The 16,751-nt window shown below is 42.6% G+C and overlaps 1 protein-coding gene across 1 annotated transcript in view; it reads left to right on the top strand.

The window, feature by feature from the left end:
* The window catches only part of STAB2 (stabilin 2), a 79,936-nt gene that overhangs the window by 33,587 nt on the left and 29,598 nt on the right, over positions 1 to 16,751 (top strand). Inside the window, exons 22-38 of the mRNA XM_058022797.1 lie at positions 233 to 326; positions 499 to 657; positions 1,041 to 1,136; positions 1,633 to 1,728; positions 2,706 to 2,753; positions 4,955 to 5,091; positions 5,458 to 5,572; positions 6,297 to 6,374; positions 6,508 to 6,600; positions 6,719 to 6,826; positions 9,696 to 9,827; positions 10,859 to 10,984; positions 11,583 to 11,639; positions 12,442 to 12,537; positions 13,628 to 13,823; positions 14,635 to 14,730; positions 16,075 to 16,120. Of these exons, the coding sequence (XP_057878780.1) occupies positions 233 to 326; positions 499 to 657; positions 1,041 to 1,136; positions 1,633 to 1,728; positions 2,706 to 2,753; positions 4,955 to 5,091; positions 5,458 to 5,572; positions 6,297 to 6,374; positions 6,508 to 6,600; positions 6,719 to 6,826; positions 9,696 to 9,827; positions 10,859 to 10,984; positions 11,583 to 11,639; positions 12,442 to 12,537; positions 13,628 to 13,823; positions 14,635 to 14,730; positions 16,075 to 16,120 (1,773 nt within the window). The remainder of the gene's footprint in view (positions 1 to 232; positions 327 to 498; positions 658 to 1,040; positions 1,137 to 1,632; positions 1,729 to 2,705; positions 2,754 to 4,954; positions 5,092 to 5,457; positions 5,573 to 6,296; positions 6,375 to 6,507; positions 6,601 to 6,718; positions 6,827 to 9,695; positions 9,828 to 10,858; positions 10,985 to 11,582; positions 11,640 to 12,441; positions 12,538 to 13,627; positions 13,824 to 14,634; positions 14,731 to 16,074; positions 16,121 to 16,751) is intronic.

The raw sequence follows: 16,751 nt of genomic DNA, 5'->3' as shown, positions 1-16,751 counted from the left end.
ACTCCCTGTCTCACACGCAGAGAATGGATCCCTGATTTGACTCAATTAACCCAGTCAATATTTTGGAAAAAAAAAAAACAGATAATGTACACACTTGAGCTACTTGCATCATGAATCCAAGGTTACCAATTTTAAGCTGCCTATAAATAGCACGTTGCAGTGGAAAACAATCACTTTATTTTAGAGCTGTCCTGTCACGTGTAACGCCTCCTTCCTCCTCTTGTCTCTGTAGCTGTGTTTGCAAACCTGGCTACAAGGGAGATGGCTTCAGCTGCACCAAAGCTGACCCCTGTGCTGTTTTAAACCCTGGTGGCTGCAATGTCAATGTAAGTACATTATTTTCCCACAGAAAGGCAAGCAAAGAGGAAGGTTTGGCCAGAAACTTCTACATGAGAGTCACGGTTTTCATTGGAGCTCCAGGCTCTTTCTCCAGAGCTCGGACAAGCCTGATGGCTACAGGCAGCTGTCCTGAATGGCTGCCTCTGCACCTCCCCCTAGGCTGAGTGTGTTCAGACAGGCCCAGAGGAGCATAGGTGTGTTTGCCAGGCAGGATGGACAGGAGATGGGAGGGACTGCTCAGCCATCAACCCCTGCCTACTGCCCAGCACGGCACGGTGCCACCAGAATGCCACCTGCATCTACATCGGGCCAGGGCAGGTAGGTGCTCACAGTCAATGCCACCTGCATTGCATGTCCTCAACCATGGGCTTCCTACCCTGCTTTCTTCCCCAAATCCTGCTCTCCCTCACTTGATGGTATTTCCATGATGTTATTTCCACATGGTGCTCTCCATCCAAAACAGTCTCCCTAAATTCCAGTCCCAGTGTTCCCTCCTTTCCCTTGCTCTTTCAGCAAACACATTTTTAGAAAGTGCATTAGTGGATGTCAGGTATGAAGGTCTCCTGCAGATATTAGTCAGTGTCATTCCACTGGAGTCAACGCCAAGCTATGGAAAGACAGAGAAACTAATTCACCATGTCTAGAATATGAACACTATTTTAATCATTTTAATGAATTGCTGTGTTTTATTGAAATGACAGAATGACTGCAAGTGTAAGGATGGATTTCAGGGGAATGGAATTGAATGCACACCCATAAACCCGTGCCTGGAACAAAATGGAAAATGCCATCATCTGGTGAGTAATTAATCATTCCCTGAACAAAGTGTTCAGATTCATATCACACCTCGCCTCCTGTGCACACCATAGAATTTATTTGCCATTTCAAGCCTGCAATTCCCTTTGGAGAAAGCACTTGCCAGGCAGTTCTACAAGCACCAAAAACACTGTGTACCACATCAGTATAGTACATGAGCTGAGGATAGACTGCAAGGGCTGCTCCCAAATCCAAAGCCAGTACAGAAGGATTATCTCGAGCCTGGAATAAATGCTGGTTTTCTACCAGCAATTACGACTTGGATCCACTATCCTGTTGGGATATTTACTCAGGCATCTATCAGCTTTATTAGTAGCTGCATGTGCTTTGCTGTGTCCTGTAGTTCCATCCTCAGAGCTAAAGTGAGGAGCTCTGGGGAGCAGAGGATGGATCTACCATAGTCATGTGAAAGAACAGGGCTTCAAACGTGTAGGGAGTGATTGTTTGACAAATTCTCTCTCTCTTTCTGGTTCAAAGGCAACCTGTCAGTTTGACTCCTCCCATGGCTGGCAGTGTGTGTGCCCGAAGGGCTACGAGGGGGATGGCAGGAGCTGCTATGGAAACGCTGCAGATGTAAGTGCTGGGGTCACCTCCTCTGGGCACAGCACCTGCTGCACAGGGCCCACCCTGCATCTTAACCAGGGAGAACAGCAAAACCTTTACAAACAGTCAGAAAAATGTGATGCTCACCAGCGATCTCTGCAAAGGATGGTCCAGCGGGAACACTCTCCTGATTCATAAATTGTGTTTAAAATTGTGGCTTGGTAAGGGGCCTAAGGGAGCAGAGTCTATTTCTGTCTTCAAAAAAATTGAAAATTTGAAATTGAAAACAAATTAGAAAACGCCAATCCCAGAGTCCAGAGCTAAGCACTCACCTCCCAGCTGGGAGCACCAAGCAAGTCAACTCTCCCGAAGTTTTGCCCTGCAGCCTGTCTCGGTGGAAATGATCAGTTTATCATGTTGAAACAAACTGTGCTGACCCACAGGCAGATAAAACCAAAGTAAGTCAATTGGTGAGATAAATATGCATTAAACAGCACAGGAAAAATGAAAGTGTCCTCAGTCTCAGCTCCTGGCAATAATCTCATATGGCTCTCAGCACTACCTGCCACCCCTGCTTATACTATTATCTATCTTTTTTCTAAGTACTCTGGCAGAATAAGGGCTGGGTGATGTGCAAGATGCTGTGCAAATATCAGCTAAAACAACATAAATTTCAATCAATTTTTGCATGGAGTTAAGGGAAGAATTAAGTTTAAAGTTACAGGAAATTAATGCTTAGCCTGGGGTCAGTACACAATACTACCAAGGTCAGGTACACACCTAAGCAACCCATGGCCTGATTTTCAAGAATTGATAATTCACCTTTTCCATTACCAGAAAGTATTAAAAAAACCCCCAAAAACATTAATTCCATCCCTTTTCACACATCCTCCTCCTCCATGTCACATCAGCCAGGCCAGACATGGTGGGTTGCCCTACAGTCAAGAGCACTTTAGTACAGCTAATTATAACTTACAAACTCATTGATCTCTCTTCTCTCTCATCAGGAGCTATCCACTCTGTCAGAAGCAGCTGCTTTTAACCAGTGGGTTAATGTAAGTACACTTGGTGGTTCATTTCTATAGTATGTTCAAGTTTGCAGAAATGCATGAGCCTTGTAGAGTTTAGAAAGGGGAGCCTCAGAGCAATATTTCCATCACAGAGAGAAAGCTGAAAATCTGCAGAGACATCAGGGTGCCTTTCCCTGAATGTCTCCAGGGATGGGTCATCCACCATACTCCTAAGCAACCTCTTCCGTGCTTCATCACTTTCATTGTTAAAAAAAAAAAAAAAAAAATTCTTGCTTATATTAAACCTAAATCCACTCTTTTTCAATTTAGAACCATTGGCCCTTATACTTTTGCAAAAGGTCCCGCTAAAAAGTCTGCCCCACCTTTCTTACAACTCCCTGTAAGTGCTGAAAGGCCACAAAATGTCTCCCTGGAGTCTTCTTTTCTCCAGGCTCAGTGGGGAAAGATTAACTTCTTTGGCTCCAGATTATGGAGGAAGCACCAAAGTGGGTTTCAAACCCCAAAGTTCTGGACATACTAAAAATCTACTTTTTATTTTCACATGCCATCATTTATTACTGGAGCAGCAGTAACATTAAGGTCCTACCCACTGTGATTGGAAGCGTATGAATAAAGATCAAAACTGGCTGCTCCCACAAGAACTGAAACCCTAAATGTAAGGAGTGTTCAGCAAATACCTGGTGAACAAGAAAAGACAGTGATGTGTTAATGAATATCATCAGAAGTCACAGCACATCAGCTGCTTTAAGGCTTTTCAAAGGTAGATGGCCTGGGGATCATTAAAGTACATAATTGCAAGGAACACCTCAGGGAGCTTCTGAAGAGAGCTCCATGTGGCTCATTCAGTGCAGGTGTCTGCCTGGCCCTGAGCTCAGATAGTGGCACCAGGGTGAAGAGAGAAACTAAAGAATTTTAAAAATGGGCACAATAAGAAATGCTATTCTCCTGCTAATATGCCCTTTAGATAATGGGGGAACAAAACAGAGGGAAGATTCTGTATAATCTATTGAAACAGATGTGGAAATTTCTGCTACACTTCAGAGAAATGCTATCACTTCAAATAAACACTGGTAACTACAAACATGAGCAAAATAGGCAAGCATATCCATTTGGGGGTTTTTAACTTTGTACTTGAGCAGGAATGTGATGTTTACCACTTTCCATAACCAAATTCTTTTCTTGCTGCTCAGGAAGGATGAGAAGGGGAGGTTTGTTACTCTTTCTATATTTAAATATTTTGAAAGTGATAGGATGATGGCTAGGAAGAAAGATGATCTTAACAGGGACAAAATTCCCAGCTATTTAAGGGAGCTGATTTCCCTTGATTCAAAACACAATATGGGTAATGAAGGACTATCCAAAACAGCTTCCATACCAGCTGCAAAAAGGTAGACCCCAAGCTCTTATTGCTCCCTCAAGTTTTGCAGTATCAAAAATGGCAAGCTGTGGAGCCTGTGAAAAGCTTGGAGAACCCCATCTTCAGCAAGATCACATGTAAATATTTAGCTTTCCGTATTTCACTCCAAAAAAAATTCCACACAACTGGAAAAATCCTCTCCAGTGGAAACTCTTTCCATCTTTAAGGCAGATAAAAACATGGAAGATTAATTAATTCATGCATGCTACAGATCTGACAATCCCTATCTAAAATTAGAGCTGTCAGCAGCAAGCTCCACTGCACTGCTAGTGGACACAGATAACTCTTGGATATCTGGGAAAAAATCCCAGCCGTGTGAAATAGTCTTATTCTAAAAGGGAATACACTGTGTCATGGGAGTTTCTTATATCATGGTTCATAGTCCTTCCATCCATTGAACAGCATGGAGTGCTCTGGAAGAGCAAATTACTTGAATTTATCAGTAACCACTAGTATATCACTACTATTTTCTTTTTATACATTCAAGTGCACAATTCAAAGCCTATTAGACAGGCTAACTTTTGTGGGGGTTAAGTTATGCCTGTGATCATAAAAATCAATTCTGACCTGAACATTATTTCTGCCCTTTCAATGCTAGCAATCTATTCTGCAAGAAGTAGACACTCGTTTTCCATTTTTGTGCAGCTGCAAGTGCTATTGTTCAAGTCATTGCTCAGTATAATGGTTTTTCCCTTTCCAGGCTGGTCACAAAGCACGTCACATACTCCACCTTGCTTAAAATGTCACTAGCTACTATTTATAGCCCATCCTTGGAATGAATTATTTTACCCTCTTTACTTCCATGCAGGAGGCCAAGATAAACTCGGTGTTGTCCACCAGCTCAAACCTGACTGTCCTCGTGCCTTCTCTGCAAGCCTTTGAGAACATGGATGAGGATGAGAAAGCCTTCTGGATGTCAAAAAATAACATTCCAACTCTCCTTAAGTACGTTCATGGTTTGGGGGTTTGGCTTTTTAAATTAACTGGTTTTTATGCTAAACAAGCCTTTGGTTTGAAGTCACTAGAGCAAGACAGGCATTTTGATTTTAAAGGGCGGGCATAGGATTCTTCTAGTTCCAGTGGCATATAAATCTCTGTAGCAAGGCCACTGGAAAAAAAAGGCATTATTTATATTACATCAGAAATGTTTAAAGGTTGAACTCAGATAAAAACATGGCTGAACGAGGTGTTGTAGAAGCAATTCCTGCTTAAAACTACCATTTGAGACACATTAAGCATGTTTATCTGAAATAAGACAAAGAAAAAAAGAGAGAAAATACAAAACCTTCAAATCTAGTTAATTTCCTTTAGGTATCATGTACTGACAGGAGCTTACAGCTTTGCTGATTTCCAGAATTTATCGTCCTCTGACATGCTGCCAACATCGCTGCAGAGCAAATTCCTACACTTGTCTAAAGAAAATGGGGTGAGATGACCTGCAAACCACTGTGGTATCATACACCAAACCCTGGCCATCACTGCCACTGACTTTCTTGTACTACAAAACCACACCCATATTATGTATTTTTTTAATATACATGTCATAACATTGCAGGCATAGTTCAATTATATGGGTCCCTCTGGGAGAAACATTACCTTGTTTTTCTCCACCACTTTACATCACTGAAATTTGTCCACAATATCAATTATTTCTAATGCTGCTGCAAATACTGGACAGCTGTAACCAAGCAGAATGGCAGTCCTTGCCTGGAGCAGCCTGTGTGAGCCAAATTATCACAAAGAGCATCAAGGAAACCAAATAACTTAATTTAGGGAACAGGGGAGGTAGGAGGAAGCAGTGATAACACACATCACCACATATGCAACTTGATAGTCCTAAACCACCTGAGGGTATTTTTAATGAGGGTATTTAAATAAGTTACAGCCCTTCTCCCTTAGCCTGTTATCAGGTAAATTCCATGTTCTGGGGAGGATTTCCTGGAAATACACAAGTCACACTTAAGCACTTCCAAGTCCCCTCCCCTGTGTGCGGTTCCCCGAGGGTCACCCAGCCTCTGGTGTAAGTTATTGGTGCCATGGCACTGCCCTAGGCAAGCATTTGGGGAGGTGTGGAAATGCACAGGATTATCTGCTGGGGAGCACCACCCCAGCAAGGCCAAGGCAAAGCCTCTCTCCTATCCCTTGTGCAGAACCTGACCCTCGATGGCGCTCACTTTGTGGCCAGCGACATCGCATCCACCAACGGGGTCATTCACGTCATCGATAAGGTATCAAATACATTGGTCAGGATTTTTCTGCACCACAAAACTGTTAACCCCTGTGGAGAGCACTGTGCACAGAGCAGCATTGTGCCCTGCATGTGATGCTTGCAGGTGATGTGGGGTGTGTGCTCCCCTGCAGGTGCTGACCCCACTGCGCAGTGCCGTCCTGCCGAGGCTGCTGGCCCGCCTGGAGCAAATGCCCGACTACTCCCTCTTCAGGGGCTACATTATTGTAAGCTTTCACATGTTCACAGTGTTTCAGAGCAGAGGAAGCTCTCTGCTTGGTTTGCATTTCAGACTACCAGTGGTCATTCTGATTTATTTGTTTTTTTTGATGTGTTTCACAACAGCAATACAACCTGGCTAATGAAATAGAAGCAGCAAACACATACACAATCTTTGCCCCAAGTAATGATGCCATAGAAAATTACCTAAAGGATAAGAAATCTGCTTCTCTGGTATGTATAACTCATAAGGCTTGTCCTAACAGCTCAGTATTTCATCTTTGTTTCAAGTGGATGGGTTTTGAGGACACAGATATAGGGACATTTGTTTCTCAGGAATCCAGCAAGTTAGGCTTTGTCTGTAACACCAAAGAAGTTGAAATAGGATGGATTTACCTATATTTTCCTGAGTTGCTGGAAGAGCCTAGCTATTTGTTCTGTGTTTTGGCCTTGTCTAGATTAAAAACATGGTGACAATTTCCAAGACTCCCCAAACACCCCAGCTTCTCTCACATTGGTCAATCTCACCAACACATCCTGCTTCTGCTTCCCCCTCCTTGTCAGGGAGAGCTCTGGGAGTCTCCTGCTTCAAAACAAGATGCAGAAGCCTTGGGAAACCCACACAAAATTTTGATGGGTAGAGAGTAACTTCTTCATTTTACAGTGAAATATGAATCTACTTTACCAACCAGACATAGAAAACCTTTCAATTAAAGACAATTTAAAGTAGTCTTTATTGACTGAGGATGCCCTTAAAGATTATAGATATAGATATATAAAAATATAGATAGATAGAAAGAAACAAACAAAAATTACTCTAAACACTCACCACAGTTTATTCCTCTATAGGTTATTCAGGGATTCCCAAAGGAATAGGTATGGAAAGACCATAAAACACTCATGAATATGCAACACTTCATGTCAAATGAACCCATGAAGTTCAGAGTCCTAAAAATCATCTGACTTTTCCCTGAAAAAAGTCTTGTCAGTAGACTTTTTTTGGTTTTTTTGGGGGATTTTGAGAGAGGTTTTATTTAATGTAAAGAAAGTCAGTACAGGAGTGACCAGAAAAAACTTTGAAATGAGTTTTTAGGTGAACAAACTCCAGTCCCCTGACACCACTAATACCCATCATTAATAATGCCATGAAATACTGCAAGTCTTTCTTAGAACTATCCAGATTCTGGCCTTGTCACTCCTGCAGGAATGCTGCAGCTACACTCTCTGTACAAATATGTACCCTGACATATTTACAAGTTCAAACCTCCTTCTCAGCCTTTTTGGTTTCCCCCCAATATAAGCTATCCTTTTTCTGCCTTATCCCAGCAGCTTTCTTCATATTGTCTCCAATTTGAAACAGCTTTATAGACTGCACATATCAAGAGCCACACACCTTGCACAGGAAGCTTTCCCCATAATTTTCCCAGTGGCTTTAATTCTTCCCTATCTCTTCCAAAAGCATTTATCCACACTCTATCCCTACTTGCATGGTCTCCATTTACAGTCAGGAAGCTGAGGAGCACAGGGCTCAAATGACTCATCCCAAAACATTTACCAACAACAGCAGAGCCATGGCAAATGTCCCACATTCACAAGTGATCAAGCTCCATCTGCTCAAATGGCTTTTGGACACTCTTTTAGTTGTTTCTTGTCACATCATCATCTCCACATCACTACAAGAAGAATTTATAATAAGCTTTGAGAGACACATTCCTATGAGACATCAATCCCAGTAAATATGGATTACACACACATGCAGAAAAATAATTTTCATTTCCACTACTCACCAATGTTTCTTCAGTCTTTCTTCCATCCTCCCAGCCTTGCCTGATGTGGCAATCTGAGAAAAGAAAAAAAAAATCAAAAAAAAGCCATAAGGTTAAGCCTGCCTGAGGCTTAACCTCTTTGTGAAACACTTGGGAAAACTGTGCTGCAGAGTGAAGAGTTTGGCACAGGGAGAAGATCCCATTTTTTTTTTGGCCCTGATGGGGCAGGATGTCCTAACTCTGCTGGTGATTAAAGACAGAAATCAAGATGGATCAGTGTTAGCTTTTCCTCCAATTCATCAAAGTCAGGAGTTTAAATAGGGCTAATTCCCACTTTCTCATCTGCAAGTATTTTTTGCCAAATATGTGGGACAAGGCCAGCCCTAAGAGATGTCAAGGCCACTCTTACTCTGTGGGCACAGCCAGGAACCATCACAAATCTCACATCCTGAAGATGCTTCATGCTTTCACACACTTTTGAAGGAGCAGGAGCAGCACGGACATTCAGAATAAGGGAACAGTGAGCAGCAGGATTTCCCAAAAGGACATTTTTATTGCAAAGACAAAGTTGCAGCAGCACTGTCTGTTGGCTAGGCAGCTCCTAAACTCCCCAAACACCCCGGCTTCTCTCACATTGGTCAGTCTCTCACCAACACATCCTGCTTCTGATTCCCCCTCCCAGTCAGGGAGAGCTCTGGAAGTCTTCTGCTTCAGAACAAGATGTAGAACCATTGGAAACCCACACTACATTTTGATGTATAGAGAGTAACTTCATCACTTTATAGTGCAATATGAATGTACTCTACCAACCAGGCTTAGAAAAATTTTCAATTAATGACAATTAAAAGCAATCTTTATTGACTGAAGATGCCAAGGAAGGGAAGGAAGGGAAGGAAGGGAAGGAAGGATTACTTTAAACATTCACCACAGTTTATTCCCCTATAGGTTATTCTGGGATACTCAAAGGAATAGGTATGGAAAGGCCATAAAACCACTCATGAATACACAACCCTTCATGTCAAATGAACCCATGAAGTTCAGAGTCCTAAAAATCATCTGACTTGTCCCTGAATTCAGCAGCCAGCCCTATGCACAGAAACACACTACAGGCTCAAGCACACCTTGCTCCTCCCAGTTCAGTAGCCTTTCATCTTCCATGGCCAATAACATTTTCATTGTGGCAAGAATGCAGGCTGACCACAGGAGGAAATATGAAATCACCTACCCACTGGAGAAGTTTGTCTTTGAATTCAGGCATTAAACTCTTTGGGAAATGCTATCCCTAGGAGGTTTTCCATCTTTATTATCTAACTCTGAATGCAATTGTGTGTTGGCAGGATGAAGGCCAAATCCGCTACCACGTTGTGCTGGATGAGAAGCTCCTGAAGAACGACCTGCACAATGGCATGCACAGGGAGACCATGCTGGGCTTCTCCTACCAGGTTGGATTCTTCCTCCACAACAGCCAGGTATTGCTGTCTGCACTTGCTGGGAGAAACAGGTTTCCTGCTTTTTTACAAATCCATCTTCAGCTTTAAACTGACATGGAGTCAAAAGGAGCTCTGCATCCCTCATTAACTTCTGTGTCTCAGCAGCACAAAATCTGTCACTCAAATGCAAGGCCTGTCCCAGACCTGCTTAATTCAAAGTCACCCTTGAAGGTATCTTTGATTGGATTTGATTTCAGTTGTGCTGTTCACATTTAAAATTGAATTTTAGGTATCAGTCTCTAGCAACTTCAAGCCTGAATTCCAGAGCAGTCATTAATCTGACTTCGAAGGGCTGCCCTCAATTATAATAACTTCATATAAAACTTTTTATAAAATTAGTTTTATTATTTCTATTTTCTGTGGATTCACTCCACTTTCAATCCTAACTACTCAAAGCACTGTGCAACAAATATGAATTGCCTTTCAATACCACTCATGGAAAAATCAGGCACAGCAAGACTAAGAGACAGGGTCAGGAAGGGAGCTTGGTCCTTCTTCTCTGTCCCAGAAGTCCCTGTGGACATAGGCAAAGGAAGACAAAGCTTCCACAGATATTTCAGCCCTGCTCTTTGCTCTGCCCACAGCTGAGCCTTGGAAAAGCATCTACAGTGGGATTTGCTGGTGAGGGCACAATGGGAGTGTGGGGTAGCACTGAGATGATGGAAGCCCTCCTTGAAAGAGCAGCATCTGGCAGGGTTTCCTTGAAGCCCCACATGCCCCAGAAACAGCAAACCCATCTTTTGGCACACCTTAGGCTCCTTCTCCCCTTTACTCCCTTGGGAAAAGCTGCTCTGCCAAATCCCGTTGCTCAGAAGTTTCAACAGGCTGCAAGTCATCCCTTGCCCTCCAGCTGGAATATTGAGTGACTGCCTGAGGCTAACTCCCTTTGTTGGTTTTCCTTAGGTGACCCCTCTGCATTTCTCTCTTCCTTCCATCTCCTAAATGCTCAGGTTGCCACAGAGCCATGGGACACATCTGCTGCTCTCTAACTGGTTGCATGTCTCTTGCAGCTGTACATAAATGATGCTCCTATAAGCTATGCAAATGTTGCCACAGACAGAGGAATTATTCATGGACTGGGGAAGGTGCTGGAAATCCAGAAGAACAGATGTGATATCAATAATACTGTGATCATTGTAAGTGATAGAAGTTCATAGAGAACCTTAAATTCCCTCAGAGAGACCTACAGCCAAACAAAGCTCAAAAGTATAGGATATGTGATACTACTTCCCAGCAAGGAAGTAGTATCACATTTTCCACACACATTTTCCACAAAGGATATTCCTACCAGAGTTCTTAGCATCTCTTAAGACAACTTTGGTCCTGAAATCAGTGTTCTGACAGCCTGGATAAACATAGTCAGAGTAGCTCAATAATAAGAAATTCCTGAGCTCTAATATTCAGATAATATTAGTAATTCTAATACATCTTCATAGCCAGACCACTTATTTATAAAGTGGGAAGCATCACTTTAGAAGAGCAAATAAAAAATAACCAAATGTTCTTTCCTTCTTCCCCCTTGGGGGTGGGTGTCCCCACAGAGCCACTCACAGGGATATTCCTCCTGGCTGAGCAGAACAGCTTCCCTCACCCTCTTTGGTAAAGGGGTTATCCTGATAATGTTCCTCAAGCATTAGATTTAGAAATATGGCTGGAAATCATTATTTTTCTATGAAACAACCTGGCTGCAGCTCTGCACAGTCTGTTAACCACCTCTCATTTGTGTTCCATAAGGAGAAGTGCAGAATTTGTTCACAACCATCAAGCTGTCCCCCAGGAACAAAAGAAATTGTAAGTATTTTTTCATTAATGCTAGGGTCATATCAAAACTGACTATATATCCATTCAATCCTATTTTTAATATAATTGTCTCAGTTTCACCAAAATACATAGTAGTTATCTCAGCCTGCTACATACATTGCTTATAGTCAAGACACTCAATCCACCCTGACCTCAGGTATTCTCCATTGGGATTACATGAGTACATTTTCCTTTATTATTTATTTTTTAAAATTAATTATGCCAGTAATGATATTCCAAAGCAGCTTTAGACCCATCCACCTCAAAGTACTTGACTGGCAAAACCAAATTTAACTCCTCATGGGTAAAAAATATAATCCAACTCATTAACATTTCCTTTACAATGAACAGCTGGATGGACTCTTGTCTCAATCTCCTCACAAGTGTATATTGAGATCAAAGTCTTCCTTCAGCAAACAATCTTTCCCCAATTGTGTTCAGACCTAGAAGATAATTTTACAACAGGTGTTTTTGAACAACTTCATAACTTGGTTTTCTAAGAAGAATTAGATCAGAAAATGTGAAAAATGAAAAAAAAATTATAAAACTTTTGAATAGAATCTGTTCAGTTCTGAGCAAAGGCAATTTTAGCAGTCTTTAAAACTCCACAGGACACTGAGTTAAACTGACCATATGTTCATTTCTATTTCTAAAAGCATTTCCTTCATTTTCGTTGTGAATGTGTGAGTCAGTGCACAGCATGCATAAAGTTAATGTCCCATTGATTAACACATTTGAAAGTAGCTGATCAATATTACTCAGAAGTGCATCTGTTTCTCCAATTTTTGCTCAGGCAGGGGTGAAGAAGTACTGCATCCTCACAGAAAACCACATGAGACAGTACACCATCCAGATTGGCTGCAAGCCCAAGTGTGCCAAAACCATCATTGTGAGTTCACCACTTCTGTCGTGGTAAAAACCAGGAACCCCCTTCCCCGATCTTCATCCTCCTCATCATCCCCACTGAGCACACACAGCATGCCAAGGCAGCTCCTGACTGGATATTTTTTGACCTTTATTCTGGGCACAGCAGAGATTGGAAGGTTAAAGACTGATGAGAGCTGCATGTCCAGTGGTGCAGAAGGAGCACAGGATGGGAAGGGTGAACCTCTGCTTGTCACTAGCAATTCTCCACCTCTCCCTGAAATGGTGAAGGGCACCTAGGTCCCACCAAGGACTGGCAGTGTCAGTCTGTGTCCTGGCACATTGAGGGATGTGGTCACAGACCAGCAGAGCTGATGTGCAGCTAAAAATCACAGAACCAAACACTAGTTTGGGTTGGAAGGGACCTTAAAGTCCATCTAATCCTAACATCCTCTCCTCGACCAGGTTTTTCACAGCCCCCCACAAACTTGCCTTGAGCTTCCAGGCATGGGATCACCCATAACTTCTCTGGGAAACCTGTTCCAGTGCCTCACCACAGTAAATAACTTCTTCCTAATACCCAATATAAACCCACCCTTGTTGTAGTGTACTGAATAGTTATTTAGTTATTTGCACTGGGTGTTTGGTAATTTTCACTGTCCGCATGATTTGTATCCTACCACCACACAGTCTTCCCCTTTTTCCCCCCCTAAATGTCAGTGTTGGGTGTCTCTCCCTGGGTTACCCCTCCTCACTTGTATCCCCTTGGCTTTGTCCTCTTCCTCTGCTCCTCATTCCCCTGGGTTTAAAAGTCCCCCATGAGAAGGGGATGGCCTCTTTTCCACCTGGGCCCCTTTTCCATCTGGTGGGTCTCCTGGAAATAAATTAGGACTTTTATCCCCACGTGAAGAAGAGCGCTTCTCACCTTTTATCCATGTAAAAATGTGTGGGCTGTGGCGCACAGCCGGCCAGATTGGATCCGAACAGCCCATCCAGGCACGGAATCTTACACACCCACCCTCTTTCCCTATCCCTAAAAGCCCCTGCAAGAATCCCTGAATCCCCAAGAAGCTCTCCCTGCTTGCCCCCTCAGCGCAGCGTTTGTGCCTTTGCAGAGCAGGGAGTGCTGCGCGGGTTTCTTCGGCGCGCAGTGCCAGCCGTGCCCGGGGAAAGCCGGGAGCGCCTGCTTTGGGAACGGTGTGTGCCTGGATGGCATCAACGGCACGGGCACCTGCCAGTGCCAGGAGGGCTTCGAGGGCACGGCCTGCGAGAGCTGCAGCCAGGGCAGATACGGCCGGGGCTGTGACCAAGGTACCCAGCAGCCCCAAACACACCCCAAACCTTCCCCTTCTGTCCTCTAACCACGTTTGGTCCAGGTTCCAGGAATGTACAGCACTTCCCAATAGTCCAGTCTTAAAAACATCTTTTCTTTCCCCATTATGGGGTTTTCTTTCTAATCTCTAGGCTGGAGACAGGGCTTTCTACTCTGTCACACCACAGACTTAGAAAAGATTCCAGCAAGAGCCATCTAGGGGTCCAAACCTTCCCCTTTTATCTTCTAAACATGTTCAGGCCAGGTACTAGGAAGGTACAGCAGTTCCTAATAGGCCAGGCTTAATAACATCATTAAGCCCTTTTCCAGGGACAGTTGCTTCCCCTTTTATCTTCTAACCATGTTCAGTCCAAGTTCCAGAAAGGTACAGCACTTCCTAATAGCACAGTCTTAAAAACATCATCAACCCCTTTTCTTTCCCCATTATGGTGTTTTCTTTCTAATCTCAAGGCTGGAGACAGGGCTCTCTACTCTGTCACACCACAGAAAAGAATCCAGCAAGAACCATTCTCTGTAGCACTGCTATTTTTCACCAATTCTTTCCCATTAAAATACAGTTTCAGACCCTCTATTTGGGAATAGAGGCAACCTAAGCATAGATTGAATTTAGAGTTATTGTTAAATAATAGAAAGCAAAGGGCACAAGACAGCGCCTTTCTCCAAAGAGCCTAGAGCAGAGGGTGCCACCAGCAAGTGATGTCTGGGCCACCCCTGCTGTCCTTCCTGCCCCTTGTTGCCCACATTGCCACACTTTCAGGGACAGTGGGTTTGTCTCCATGTCTCCCACAGTGTGCACTTGTGTCCATGGGAAATGCAGCAGCGGGATCGACGGGGATGGCTCCTGTGAATGTGACGTTGGCTGGAGAGGAGTGACCTGTGACACTGGTGAGTGCCCTGCCTATTTTCCTCTGAGCTAAAAGGTAAGCATTTCAGAAAATGACAGAGCTACAGCCAAAATCAGATCCCAGGGCACCTTCCCACTTGTGGGTCACATTCCCGTGCTACGGCAATTAATTACTGCATTACTAGAGAGCTGGTTAAGACACCACTCGTGACACTGAAACGCTTATTTAGCTAATTCTCTACCTGTGTCACCCTCTATCTGCCCCCCAAAAATATCCCATTTATTAAAGCTATATGTTTTCCAGAGCAGGTCACCCAGGACATTTTGACCCTCAGATCAAAAACCTCTTAAGTGCTTCTGAAAGTTGATTTAGCTACACAACACCAGATATTAAATTATGTTATTGTTAATGCAATAAAAATAATTAGCAAATAAATCATTTTGTGCTGGCTTACTACATATATCCAATCATATCCAATCAAATTATATTCCATTTATACATAATGAAAATTCACTCTGTATGTAAAATTCTAGCTATAATAGTATGAAATTTAAAAATGTTGCAAGCACATTTATAATAGCATTCAAGATCAGTTTTAAATTTTCCCAGGGAAAAAATTATTAATAATTACAGTTTTGTAAGAGGGTTGCTATATATGCTCTGAGAAAACCTTCAGCTCCTTTACAAAACCTACCTTTATATAATTCTAGTATTATACAAGACTCACCAGACTAAACACAGATAAATGACAACAGGTGAAATGCTTTCCTGACAATATGACACAACTCTTCCTTGTAAATTAATTTAAGTGGTATCCACTGATCTATACAGATTCTACAGGTGGAGTCTTATTGTATTTGTTGGCAGGAATGCTGAATCTGACTATGTTTTCAGAAGGCGAATTTATATACTTTATGATATTATAGTATATTAAAAATACTATACTATGCTAAAGAATAGAGAAAGAATACTTACTAAATCCTAAAAAGATAATAATAAAAACTCATGACTCTTTCCAGAGTCTTGACACAGCTCAGCCCTGATTGGCCAAAGAGTTAAAACAATTCACACCAAAATATAATAAAACAATTACTTGTAAGTAAACAATATTTAAACACATTCTAAAAAAGCAAAACACAAGAAAAACAAGTGAAATAAAAATTGTTTTCTTTTTCTCTGGAGATTCTCAGCTTCCCAAAAGGAAAATCCTAAGCAAAAGAATTTTTTCAAAAAATGTGAATACCACAGAATCTCTATTGAGACTGAGAGCACAGTTGTCTGTCACAAACTCAGCCTCCAGCATGGTGGGAACAAAAGACTCTGAATCCAGAAGGATGTTGACCCAAAAGGTTCTGATCCCTACTTCTTTTTTTTCCACTTGCAGAAATCAAAGACGACGCATGTAATGCCTCGTGCCACACCAGTGCTAAGTATGTATGAATGTACTCATTTAGGGGAGAGGGGAGAAAAAAGGCACCTCTTGCAAGGCAAAAATCAAGTCCACCTTCCTCATGACTTCTTATCTCTGAGATATGCTGCTGAGGAGCAATGTAAACCTAATGTATGTGGTGATGAAGCCAGACAGTTCAAACATCTCCTCTTCATATCCAAATATACAAATAACACCACAAAAATGCTCTTACCAGTCCAACACCAATATTGGGACACCAACTAGTTTTCAGAGGAGCAAGTGAGCCCCACTGAGCCATTTACTGAAGTGCATCTGTCCCCTCACCACTGACCAGGCAGCAGGATTTACACTAGTCAAGACATCTCAAAAAATCCCCAAGGAAAACTGTCTGGAAAGACTCCTCATTTTCAGCCACAGCTCTTCTCTAGGAGCTGAGAAACAAGATGGCAAACCCCCTTTTTTCCCAGATGTGGGTCATTCTCTCCCCTGTCTGTTTGTGACCTTCAGTTCACAGCAGCAATATTTTACCGGGAATTTTTGGCAAAACTTCACTCTCAGATTGGCTCATGGGGACCCCACACATTCTGGAATCAAGATTGTGTTTCTGACAGAAGCAGATTGTTCCTCTCTTGTGTATTTCTTACCCACTG

This window comes from Melospiza georgiana, chromosome 4 (genome assembly GCF_028018845.1).
Source record: "Melospiza georgiana isolate bMelGeo1 chromosome 4, bMelGeo1.pri, whole genome shotgun sequence".
NCBI classification, from domain to species: Eukaryota; Metazoa; Chordata; class Aves; order Passeriformes; family Passerellidae; genus Melospiza; species Melospiza georgiana.
Note: the sequence above shows the minus strand (reverse complement) of the source record. Positions and strands in the feature narration are given on the sequence as shown.